The following is a 13297-nucleotide window of genomic DNA, read 5'->3' as shown; positions in this document are numbered from 1 at the left end:
CCCCTTCTTCTCCGTGACTCTTTTCACCATGCCGTCGCTCTTCTTATTCTTTTAAGAGCATTGCTGTCTCTTTCCTCCGAGGGCAAATCTTTATAGTCTTTCACACGCTGCAAATGCTCTGTTGTGAAAAGCAGGCAGCAAACTGGCCTTAGGTACGTGTGTAAAGTATGAATGAAATGTGTGTGTGTGTGTGACACTGACTGACTGATTATTATGGAGCAAGTAAGGGAAAGGATTTGCTATTCCCTGTGCAGTAGCCACCGTGTATAAAGTCACTCTGACAAACAGAAGGGGGAAACAGAAGCTTTAAGAAGACCTGTTGTTTTTTGTGTGTTCAGAATTATTGCTTACCCATACAGTCTGAGGTTCAGTGGGTCTGAGAATCTACACCTCTAAGGGAAAATGCTGCATCAGGCATTTATAGGAATAATAAAATATGAATCGTTGCTGCAGGACAGCAGCATGTGTGCAATTCAGCAGTGGACCTGAATTCATTCCCACTTTCCTGCATTATATTGTCTCTCTCTCTGCCTCCAAGCTTACCCAGCCTGTCCTTGTAGCTTCCCGGGCATAACTGTACACCAGCACTGCAAGAAAGTAAAAATATTTGGAGAGTACAAAGCAAAGCAAAACTGCTCAAATGTTTTCAGTCACCCAAACGCTTCTCCTCCAAGGGAAAAATGAATGAGTCTTCCTCCCTTAGGAGAGCTGGGATATATTAGTTGCATTTTTAATAATGCTCATGATGGGAATACCAGGTTGGATCAGCTCATCAGTAAAACATTTCTTGTCTGCTTTTCTAAAAACACAAGGCAGGGTAAAGGAGTAAGATTATATATTGGCTTGACCTTAGGTTGATGGTAGGATTCAACCAGGAAAGTTTTTCCTACCACGGAGTTGTATTGATGGGAGAAGCATTATATGTGAGATATCCCATCAAAAACATTAAATTTGGGGGTAGGGGTGTAGAATTCTTTGCATTTATTAGGTGAAATGGCGGGAAAATCTTGGGGGTGTGCAGCACATTTGACTGCCACTGCCTAAAGAACAAGCATTCTTGATTTTATTTACTATGTTTATATCTAGTATTTCAGTTAACCAGAGGCTGATAATGTTGGCCTTTAAAAGTAGCTGGCATCCTAAGGGCATAAGAAGAGCCCGGGTTTGTTTTTGTTTTTAATTAGGCATGTAAGTAGGAATGCAGTCATATTATGTTAGAACAGCACTGAGATTTTGGGCTCATCCAGACTTCCTTTTGTGCTGTGTTTCTAGGCAACAGGTCTGTGTTTTAAAACACCATGTCCATGTTTGTGTCTTGCCCTGGTGCTTTCCATGCAAATGCATGCTCTTTACTACTGAATCGGAGCAAACAACAATCCATGGAAAACCTGAATTGCCGTTTGTTCCATTTTGGCGATAAAGAGCGGGTTTTCATGGTAAAAGTGCCAGGGCAAAAACAAAAAATGGACTCTGACCATGCGCTTTATAGCGTGGACCTGGGCCTAGAAAATGTGAGGCAAAAGGTAAGTGTGGATGGTCCCTGTGTGACCTTTGCTTAAACATACCTGCGATTGTGGGAAGCTCTGAAGTTCCTGTGCTGCTTTCAATTCTGTCCCTTTACAGATGAATCTCAATTCTTTATTCTCTGCTTCATACATATTCCTGTTTGATGCCAACATGTGGCTGGCTTGCCATCCCATGGAAATGGTCCCCTTAGCTCAACTCGTAAAGTGACCCATATGGTACCTAGGAGGAAATCTGGAGCATCCTTTTGATTCAGGCCAATGGCCCATCGAGACTAGCATCCTGGTTTCTCAGCGGCCAGTCAGATTCCTGTGGGAAACCCACAAGCAGGACCAAGCACAAGGGCACTATCTCTCCCTGTTTCCCCCCAGCAATTGGCATTCAAAAGGATTACTGCCTCCAGGTGTGGAGGCAGATCATAGCTATTGCGTCTAGTAGCCATTGATAGATTTATCCTCCATGAATTTGTCGAATCATCTTTTGAAGCCACCTGCTACGTGGATACAAATAATATATAATAAACCTGGCCAATTTTTCCGTAGCCTCACAGTGTCATCCTACTTCTACTCAGAAGGAAAGTGCCATTGACTTCAATGGGACTTGCTCCTAAGTAAGTGAACATAGGATTGCAGCTTTCAGTAGAGTTCCTGTGCATGCTGCCTGGGTATAAGCCACTTGAACCCAGTGGACCTCACTTCTGAGTCGAGAGGCATACAACTGTTAGTTCAGTAAAGCAGAGACGAAAATCAACATGAAGCTAACGTGAGCTACAATGGCAGCTAGCTCAAACATTGCGGAAGGATTTAATGAAATTATGTGCTTCTAATCCGAGTACTTAAGAGGTTTGCATGTAAAAGCCAGATGGAACTCTTGTGAGCAAAAACAAACAAACACCTGACTTCTCTTGGGCTATAAAGCTGGAAAAGATCAGCTCTTGTGTGTAAATCCTTAAATGTGTTGATGAACGGTCCATGCTTCCTATGTCACATGAGAATTGTGCTAGAGTTTCCTTGAGCAGGGCAAAACTGGCGTCAAGACCCTCCAGCCCCCTTACTTAATGAAATGTTAGCTGTGCCAGCCTATGTAGCATTTTGCTTCTCCTGGTTTCCCCCAGCATCTGATGTATATACATGGGTATTCACAATGCCAAACACAGCTGCAGAAGAAAGACCGAAACCAATTCCAATTAGGACAAAACTGAGCCCCACATGGAATGTTACAAAACTCCAGGAACTTACAAGTAATGGCCACGGAGCATACTTACAGCAAAAAACAATACCTCCTCTTGTACAACCATGGGGCCTATTCACCTTCTTTTGTACGGCAACAATGGCAATGAAAAGAAAGATTTGTTTGCTGTGGCATAGCCAGTCAAAAAACTGGTTGCATCTTTCCTGAGCTTCCTTTGCCCTCTCTATAGCAGGGGTCTTCCCCCTTCTGAAACAATGAAACAATTGGAGGGGGAGCCTGAGAGTTACTGGGTGAATGGCTGTGGTCAATAAAGCCAGTGGGAATGCCCAAATCTGTGGGAATATTCCACAGAGAGTTAGGTTGGTCCAGTCCTATAAACTGGATTCCAAACAGATCTATTTAGTTGAAAAGTACATAAGTGAGGAATGGGGGGTTGGTAGATCATGGCCTTCTGAAGGTAAGGATCTGACCAAGATAACTGGTTTTTCACAACTCCAGCACCTACTCCCATTTGTTTCCAGACCTTCCAACATCTATCCAAACTATAGCCTGCTGCTGTGTGTGTTAATACTCACAAAAAAGTTCCCATGAGTGGTATCAAGTCCTGACCCAGCCCACAAACTCCTCCTTTGGCATTTATAAGTGTTGATGTCTCCACAACACTAAGTTACATAGTTGGTGAAGACCTCAACGAAAGATCCAGCTTTCCAGAGAATCTGCAGTGCAGCCTAGCAGGTGTCCATAGCCAGGAAGAAACATTCTGTGGCATAAACTGTGCTGTAGGTCCTCCCTATAAGCTACAGCAGGGTTGTAAAATGTGTGGCCCTCAAAATGATGTGTTCAGAAGCACCTGAAGATTCCCATCCTTTAGCTAAGGCATCTTCATGCATCTCTTCCATGCCATACCTGCAGCAGAACTTAGGCCAGGGGTTGCCAAACTTTTGGGGCCATTGGACATGTTTAGCAATTTGAGAAAGTGCTGCGAGAACCGGTTTCTTTTTATTTTATTTGTTAAATTTGTATACTTCCCTTCATCCGAAGATCTCAGGACGGTTCACGGCATAAAAATGCAGAAATAAAAACACATAAGAAAAATGAGATTCTGCAAAATGGCTGCCATGCAGGTGCGTTTGTGACAAGACACAAAATGGTGGTTGTGGCATAACACAAAATGGCTGCCACACGTGAAGAGATGAGACAGGTACACCAAATTTTGCAGGCATCTCCCCCCTCACCATCAATGGGAAAAGGACACCTGCATCAGCCAATACTTGATAACAGACTTTTATGACCTCTCCTGTGTTTAGAACGGAAGGGAGGGTTCATGTCCAATCCTGTAACAGTCATGTTTAAGGCGGTACATTCATTGTAGGAGAGGAAGCAGTACAAACAAGAACTGAGCAGGAACAATGCATTGTGGATTTTTGAGGGGATATTTACTGGGACCTTTTGCAGATGCCACATGATGCCCTGCCGTCCATGGGCGCTGTGTTGGCAACCCCTGTCTTAGGGCAGCTGCAAACTACATTTCTGCACATCTTGGATCAGTATTCTTAAATTACGTCGGGGCCCTAGGTAAAGGTAAAGGGACCCTTGACCATTAGTTCCAGTCGTGACCGACTCTGGGGTTGCGGCTCTCATCTCGCTTTATTGGCCGAGGGAGCCAGCGTACAGTTTCCAGGTCATGTGGCCAGCATGACTAAGCCACTTCTGGCGAACCAGAGCAGTGCACGGAAATGCCGTTTACCTTCCTGCCGGAGCGGTACCTATTTACCTACTTGCACTTTGATGTGCTTTCGAACTGCTAGGTCGGCAGGAGCAGGGACCAAGCAATGGGAGCTCACTCCGTCGCAGGGATTTGAACCGCCGACCTGATCAGCAAGTCCTAGGCTCTGTGGTTTAAGCCACAGTGCCACCCGCGTCCCTACGTCAGGGCCCTAAGTTGCAACAATACAGTGGTTTGACCAGATTGTGTAACAGCCACTTCCTACACGAGAGCCACCTCTCCTTGAATCACCTCTCCTCGAGCCCTGACAGGTGCCCTTCACTGTGAAGATTCTGCGCCAGGTAGCTCAGAGCTGCCTTTGTAATTTCCCACTGCCCCCTTGTGTGGTGCTGTCGGGGACCTGGTGAAAAAGTGTAAATGGCTCCCAAGTCGTCCATTTCAGGTGGCAGCATGGCTACCACTGAAAAGCAAACGGTGGTCCTCTGTGCTTGCAGATGTTCCAGATGCAAAGCAGGGCTAGAGAGGGAGGGTTGTAAGTGGGAGTCATGGACTTGAAAAGGCCATTAGGAATTTTCACCTGCTGTTCAGCCGAAATCCACTTTTCACCCCCAGTTACAGTCCTGCCCTCTGGGCAACGGAAAACAAGCCTGCACCATCTTCTGCATCTTCAGATGTTTGAAGACAGCTATCATGTCACTCCTTAACGGTCTCTCCTCTAGGCTAAACATAGATAGCTCTTAGTACCATTTCCCATAGGCTTTGTTCCCAGAGCTGCGGATTGTGAGCTGGGGGGGGGGGTAGTGGGGAAGAGCTGCAATTCTTCCCTCCCCCACCAAGTAAGCTTGATATTTAGGCTCTTGCATTAAAATGAGGCTAGAATGCTGCCCCCTCCCCAACCTCCTTCATTAAGAGATCTAATTAATTCTGCTTTCATGCAAGGCAGCTGGCAAACAATGGACATATTTTCTAGTTACCACTATATGCAGGCAAATCAAGGACACAAACGCATGAAAATCAGGACCATTACAAGGGTTAATTTGGGATAGAGAAATTAGGTTCAGAATAGGGACTATTAAGAGGCAGGAGACCTTTGGAAATATATATATATATCCATGACTAATAGATCTAGATCTGTGGTTCTCAAACTTTTTTATCGGGGGTACACACTCAGAATAAAAAATTGCTTGTGCAACACCATTATTATTTTTTTACTGATAAGTAATACAAACAGAAATAACTAGTAGTGCTTGACTTTGAAAAGATGTCTATCCGTATTCTGCAAACCAAGCAAATAAATAAAATGATACTATACTGTACTACACTATACTAGACTGAAATGTTTAAATGTTTCTTCGTCCTTGAATCTTCCAGCCACATGGCCACACCAGTGATCTAGATCAAGGCTATGTTATTCATATCCTGCAGCTTCTTGCTGAACAGGGTATCTGGTTTGAAGTTTGGATTCCAGTGAGTCACAAACTTTCACCGAAGAGAAAAGTAAACTTGACTCGCACAGGAGTGAAAAATGTAGAGATGTTTGCCTGGATCTTTGCATGCAGCAAGTATGACTTGGTGGTGTGATTTTTGACAGTCCTGATTGGCCATAGGGTCAAAGGGAAATGTTAGGCAACAGTCTCTTGCCCCCCCTCCCCCATGGTAATAAATCACAGTGTCCTGCCTCACGGAAACATTTGGTTAGCCTTTATGGAAAACAGACTAGATAGACCGTTAGTGTGCTCCAGCATGCCTCTTCTAATAGTCTTCCTTCAGGGTGCAACTTACACCTATTTCTTGCATGAGAACCTCTTCAAGAACGTGGTTTCGTAGTTCTAGCTGCATAGGAGAACTTTCGCTTCTGAGCATGTGACGATCTAAACTTTACTATACTCCCTCCAATGTCTTTGAAATCCTCTGTGTGTGTGTGTGTGTGTGTGTGTGTGTGTGTGTGTTCCTTTTTCTACATGTGTGGATGTTCTGAGTGACCATCTTTCCTGGCACAAAGTTCTCACATTAGAGATGTGGTCTATATGGTGATTGTGTGCGTATGTAATACTGTGTTTTAATAGTAATGTTGTATTTTAATTGTAACCTGCCCCGAGACGCATTAGGCTGAAGGGCAGGTAGTAAATGGTAACAGCCGTAACAACAATTCTGTTTTGAGTAACATACCATTCCAGAATAAGGCCTTCAAGGTAACATTTTTTTTTTGTAACAGTTCCCATCACTGAATCTGTTTTGCATGAGCGAAATTGAGAGCGGTGGGCGTAATTTCTTGCTCACACAGTGGATATGCATGGCTGTGAGGACTTAGCGATGCTGCGGTAGCTGGGTGGTCACGGCAAACAATGCCCATGTTAATTTTTGCAACTCAGCCATAACTTCAATAAATGTCTCTCACGCACAAGACACACACTGCTTTTGCGTTTGTTCCCAGGCCTATATGTGGGCCATGCCCATTGTTTGTGTTTATCTAGGCGTGGATTCATGGCAGCGAGAGCATATGCCAGCCTCTGTTGTGTGCAAATGATGCATTCGTCTGTTGAGAAGAAGGAACTCTCTTAAAAAGAGTGTGTTCTTCAGTATGCAAGTGGAGTTCAGTTTTACACACCCAGCTTTTTTTGGACTGTGCTGTACAGGTTGCTGGTGGGGAAATCAATTTATCCCCCAGATGATGAAAACATAGACTAGGATGTGAAGGGAAAGAACAGGCCAAATCTTTTACGAGTTTTCTCCCGTTTCACGGGGAAGTGTTCACATGTGCAGCCCCCAATTGCAACCTGAAGTTGGTACAGTCCTGGAAAACCCCTACCACGCTTTTCTTCAAATCAAAGATGGCCCTGTTATTCCTGTCAACCCTGACTATGGTCTGTGCTGGCTGGAGCTGATTGGAATTAGAGTGCTTTACCTCTGCTTTACAATGTGCCTTGGTTCTTGAACTTAAATCTATTCTGGAAGTCTGTTCGACTCCTGAAACCATTCAAAAAACAAGGCGCGGCTTCCGATTGGCTACAGGAGCTTCCTACACTCAAGCAGAAGCCATGTTGCCAGACAGGAAAAGGGAGAGATCCTCTGCCGCTGTACTAACAGGTTGCCATTAAGTTCTGACTCCAAATCACATGGAGCCATTTCCTTCTGCTCTCTCTGGATGAGTCACTGTCCACACACCATCTCACCAATTATTGCCATTTGTTGTCTTCTTATCCAGGATGGCACTGGTGCCCTTCGACGCAGCGGTTCCCTAGGGAAGATTCGGGATGTGATCAGGAGAAGCAGTGAAATGCTGGTCAAGAAACTGCAGGGGAATGGCCCGCTGGAGCCAAGGAACACCAAGTAAGAGGCTTTCATATTTGGTTGCTTAAAGCATTTGTACTGTGCCCTTTTTGGTAAAAGGCTCTCAGAGTAGGTAAGAAAAATCCACGGTAAGATAAACTTGCTGTGGCTGTTGCTTCTAGCTAGCTGCCATCTCTAGACCTGCACCCTGCTTTCTTAAAGACTGCAGAACCTTAACTTTTTTTTTTTTAATTGGCTGTACCATAGTTTGCTGGTTAGGATTGAATGGTAAACTGTGGATTGCCTCAGGAGAGAAGAGGGAGAATCGCTGTGCATGAGGAGGGAGCATGCAAGGCTGAGACTTTGTCCCAGGCTTGGAAATGTTCATCTGAACCATCTCCAGTCATTTTTATTGTCTGTACCACCTTGTATTGGGACGCGGGTGGCGCTGTGGGTTAAACCACAGAGCCTAGGACTTGCTGATCAGAAGGTCGGCGGTTCGAATCCCCGCGACGGGGTGAGCTCCCATTGCTCGGTCCCTGCTCCTGCCAACCTAGCAGTTCGAAAGCACGTCAAAGTGCAAGTAGATAAATAGGTACTACTCTGGCGGGAAGGTAAACAGCGTTTCCGTGCGCTGCTCTGGTTTGCCAGAAGCGGCTTAGTCATGCTGGTCACATGACCTGGAAGCTGTATGCCAGCTCTTTTGGCCAATAAAGCGAGATGAGCGCCGCAACCCCAGAGTCGGTCACGACTGGACCTAATGGTCAGAGGTCCCTTTACCTTTACCTTTTACCACCTTGCATTACCCCTTGATGAAAGACACTTTATGTCACATGAGAAAAGTATCTTCTCCAAACTTCCTTTCATCTGAGAAAGGAAGCTGGTAAAGGGCACCTCTAGCTACAGAGGTCACTTTGAGTCTTTATTGATAAGAGATTAATTCACGAGTGCCCCCAAACTCCAAACCTAGCTTTTCCAGAGTTGACTGACCCCACCCAAAGTAGGCACCTTTCCAGTTTAGCAGATTCAGGAACTGCTCACTCATAGTGCCTCTATCTTGGAAGGGTTCAGACTCATTTTTTTGGCACTCATTCAGCCCACTTCTGAGTACAGGCACTGGGCTAGGGCTTGCACAGCATCTCCTGAGTCAGTTGTTACAAAGAGCTTGGTATCATCAGCATGTTGAGGACACTAATATCTAATTTGATATGTGGCAAAGGGATATTATCTGACATAGAGTGGAAAAAGTTTGGTCAAGATTTCTTGCCCAAAGTATTCCCTGATGAATGAAAAGAGTATGCCTGGAGCCAGAAACATATTTTTCTTACTTTTTTTTTAGCATGAAACGGGCAGCATCACTGAACTACCTGAATAAATCCAGTGAGGATTCCTTCCAGGTGAGAGCACCATTTGCTATGTTCCCAAAACAGCATGAGCTGCAGGTTATTTTCACTGCAAATGGACAAAAAAAAATATTCAGGTGCAGGGAAAGAGAGTTAGATCAGCTAAGGTGAAAAGTATAACCTGCCAGAATGTGTAAATTCCCCGTGGGTATTGGTATCACCGCTGGAAGGGATATAGTCTGGATTAAGTGCAGGAGGAAACATAGTGGTTCAGTTCGCACCTAATTCTAAGCCAAACTTTGGCTCATCAGTCATGCAAGCTCCCAGAGAGCAGATCTAGGCCACTTTGCTCTTTTGACCATGCTACTGCTGAGAAGTAGACCATGGCTTGGTTTAGTGCATCTTCTCCCTGGGAGTCCACATGCTCACATGTTCATGTCAAGGCATGGTTTGGCTTAGCATTACATGCAAGCCAGGTCGCAGATCTGGAAGCGTGCATGTGTCTGAAATATTTGCTGCTGTAGCATTTGAGAAGTTCCCCTGGGTAAGCTGGAAATCAAGTGTGAGGCAAAGATTTCCCCCCCCCCCTCTTAACTTCTGAATCATCACTGTGGGGTGCCTTAATTATCACTTCTGCAACAGGTCTGGTGCAGTTTGCGTCTCTCAGGGCTAACATGCCGTGCTACATTGAGAGAAATATGAACACTTGCTGATTACTTTTCATGTTTTAACACAAGCTCTTGGTCTTAATGAATACAAGATTGGAATATGTAAGTGAAACTGGGTTTATTTTTTTAGGATTCCCAGGGTCTTCGGGCTGAGAGCAGAGGCCTCAGTGCAAGCAGTGTGGATCTCCCTTCTCACACCTCCTTGGTCACCTCTAACTGAACCTACCACATTATTGATCACCGCACCCCGTCTCAAATGTTGACTGCTTCACCGTACCGATACTTCCATCTCAAGCTGATCGCTGTTTTGGATACTTCATCTGTAACGTCCTCACATGTTAGAATGCTCATTATTGCCTCTCGTGTTGATATCACTACAGTGGAAGAGAAGTGTGTCCTGTTATTGGAAAACACTAACCCACACGGGACCATTGCCAGACCGGAAAGGGGAGCTCCCTCCTTCATCAGCTGTGGAATAGCAGCTTTGGTGAATGCATCCACCCCCATGTTTGCAAGCTGTGTTTTACCGATTGCACAGAATCGAATTCCAGTATCTCTTCCTTGACCCGCTGCCTTGCTGAACTTTGGACACAGAGTCTCAGCCTCTTCCTTAGTGTGCATCCTTTTCACCAGATAGCATTGCTGAGAGAAGCTCTCTCGTCCATGCTCTCAAGCTGGCTTGCTCAATCCTTCGGTGCCTGAGCCTGATAGTCCCCAGTACCATCTATTTTTGCACAGTATATCTCCCCCATCACCCCCCCCCCCGCAGCCTTCTAGGGCTAGGCTCTTGCCAATGAGTATTCTTGTGTCTGGGGGTTGTACTGCAGCAGCAGACAGGAAGGGACATGGAAATATGATGGCTAGTTAGCCAATTTTGTGGGGGATTAACTTTGCCTAACCAAAGCAGAGGTGGGAAACCTCTTTGCTCCCTTTAGGGCTTCATTTATTCAGGTCTCTTGTGGGCCTCATGACAGCAGTGGGCAGGGCTGGAATCAGCTCCTCTATTTCTCTCTATCACCCACCCACCCATCCATCTAGTCCATACACACACTCTGCCCGCTTACTTAAAAGGACTCGAAGAGACAGGCATTGACTTCACAGAGATTCGGTATGTATACACTCCACAAGTCTTGTTCCCACTCTAGCCTCTGGCATCGCCTGTGTCTGCCTTAGCATGAGCCACTGTAGTGCAGAGCAATGGAAATAACCGCAGGGAGAACCTGCCACTAGCCCTGTGTTACTACCCGTGATTTACTCCCGATTGTTGTTGTTTTAATTTAATAATTAAAAACGATCACAGAAGCCATTTTGCCAAGCGTCTCCAGAGCAGATCTTGCTGTCGAAACCCTTCTTGGGTTTTACATCTGCCACGCATGATGACACTAGGGAGAGAGCAGCTGTCTCTCAGAAATGAGCATACATTGTTGTACAGGGACAAAAATGCTACCTGGGGTGGGGTGTTAAACAGCACATCACCTTGCCTCTTATTCAAAATAAAACAGTCTGGTTTGAATGCACAAAGGTCTCTTACACCAAGTCAGACCATTAGTTCATCTTGGCACAGGGCTGGCAGCAGCTCTCTAGGATGGGTGGGGAAACCAGGCCTGCAAAGCCATTTTGAAGCAAGTCACACCCACCTGCCTGACATTTGATGTCGCTGTGGGTAAAACCTCAGCGCCTAGGGCTTGCCGATCGAAAGGTCGGCGGTTCGAATCCCTGCAGCGGGGTGCGCTCCCGTCGTTCGGTCCCAGCGCCTGCCAACCTAGCAGTTCGAAAGCACCCTCGGGTGCAAGTAGATAAATAGGGACCACTTACTAGCGGGAAGGTAAACGGCGTTTCCGTGTGCGACTCTGGCTCTGGCTCTGGCCAGAGCAGCGATGTCACGCTGGCCACGTGACCCGGAAGTGTCTCCGGACAGCGCTGGCCCCCGGCCTCTTGAGTGAGATGGGCGCACAACCCCCGAGTCTGTCAAGACTGGCCCGTACGGGCAGGGGTACCTTTACCTTTACCTTTATGGGGCAAGTGAAGACATAGCTAGGTCAAAAGGGGGTTTGGAGGCACCACTGATCAGCAGCACCTGCAAAGCCCAGGGCTTGTATGGAATCTAATGCAGCTTATAGGTAAAAGTAAAGGGACCCCTGACCATTAGGTCCAGTCGTGGCCGACTCTGGAGTTGCGGCGCTCATCTCACTTTATTGGCCGAGGGAGCCAGCGTACAGCTTCCGGGTCATGTGGCCAGCATAACTAAGCTGCTTCTGGAGAACCAGAGCAGCGCACGGAAACGCCGTTTACCTTCCCGCCGGAGCAGTACCTATTTATCTACTTGCACTTTGACGTGCTTTCAAACTGCTAGGTTGGCAGGAACAGGGACTGAGCAATGGGAGCTCATCCCGTCGTGGGGATTCAAACTGCCAGCCCTCTGATCGGCAAGCCCTAGGCTCTGTGGTTTAACCTACAGCGCCACCCGCGTCCCAATGCAGCTTATAGTTGATGCTCATACAGAGCCATACATGCCTCTTTGAAAGCACTGTGGTCTTTTAATTAAGGAGTGTACATAAATGTTAAAAAAATTAATCAGCCTAGTATTGGTGCTTGCATAATGCCATACATGGCGCTTTGAAGCACCAGCAGACAATTGATCTCACACAGTTTAATTTCAAACCACGCCAACAAAAACGGATCACCTGGTGCTATGGTACTATGAAATGATTGGCAGGTGGGCAGCCCCACCCACCCCTGCTCAACTTGGCCCATGGGGTGGGGGGGGGGCAAAGTTCTGAACCACCAGCAGCATGCAGTAGATTTATGCTTATAAAATTTATGCATTGCTCTCTACTTAAAGAAGTCAACCAAAAGGTACAATGATACAACTTAAAACATATTAGAAACAGACCTACTAGTACAATATGAAATAACTGGCATTGCCCTAATGGCTAGGAAAACAAAAATGACCTTGTGGAAACAATGGCAAGGTTGGAGAGAGCAATTCCATAACTGCACAGGCACTCTTTTGAACTGGAGACACTAAAGGCTGAGCCTAAGACGATTAATCGCAAAACTCACTCTTCATGCATTGAGGTGTAGTCCTGCTGAGTGATAAATAATTTTGCACTCCCCCCCGACTCTACCAAAAAACAACGTGGGTTGGACTAAATGGTTTTTGGAACTCCACAATTCTATGTTTCTTTTAGCCTTTAAAAGGGGCTTTCCCGTATGGTAGACAATGTACAGGTGTAGCTCTGTAATGGTACCCACTGAATGTCTGCATTTATCTTGTAACCAAAAGGTGTGGAAGTAGATACCACACAATGATTATTTTTTCATGGAGAAATGTGCTTTCATAGTAGATAGGGCAAAAGAAGGGCGCACCTAAATGCAGCACTGCGGCTTTCAAGGTGTGGGCAACAGGTAGAAAATCAGTAGGCAATGCCTACATCTCAGTGTTCTTCTACTCGTCGCGAAGCACTAGAAAACGAACACAGGAGCCCTACGGGACGCGTGTCGGTTGCACGTGGGAAACATCCTCCATTGACAGGTGTCATTTGTTCCGCTTTCCGAGACGGATGCGGCGCTTA

The 13297-nt window shown here is 46.0% G+C and overlaps 1 protein-coding gene across 8 annotated transcripts in view; it reads left to right on the top strand.

Moving 5' to 3' along the window:
• KLC4 (kinesin light chain 4) overlaps nt 1-11028 on the top strand; it is a 62950-nt gene extending 51922 nt beyond the window's left edge. For all 8 annotated transcript variants that reach the window (XM_083733400.1, XM_083733396.1, XM_083733397.1 and 5 more), the window contains 3 exons: nt 7647-7771; nt 9051-9108; nt 9853-11028. In XM_083733400.1, the coding sequence (XP_083589526.1) occupies nt 7647-7771; nt 9051-9108; nt 9853-9942 (273 nt within the window). In that variant the 3' untranslated portion in view covers nt 9943-11028. The remainder of the gene's footprint in view (nt 1-7646; nt 7772-9050; nt 9109-9852) is intronic.
• Nucleotides 11029-13297: the final 2269 nt, after the last annotated feature.

Source organism: Podarcis gaigeae (assembly GCF_964106915.1).
Source record: "Podarcis gaigeae genome assembly, chromosome: 3".
In the NCBI taxonomy this organism is placed as follows: Eukaryota; Metazoa; Chordata; class Lepidosauria; order Squamata; family Lacertidae; genus Podarcis; species Podarcis gaigeae.
This window is presented reverse-complemented; position numbering and strand designations above follow the sequence as displayed.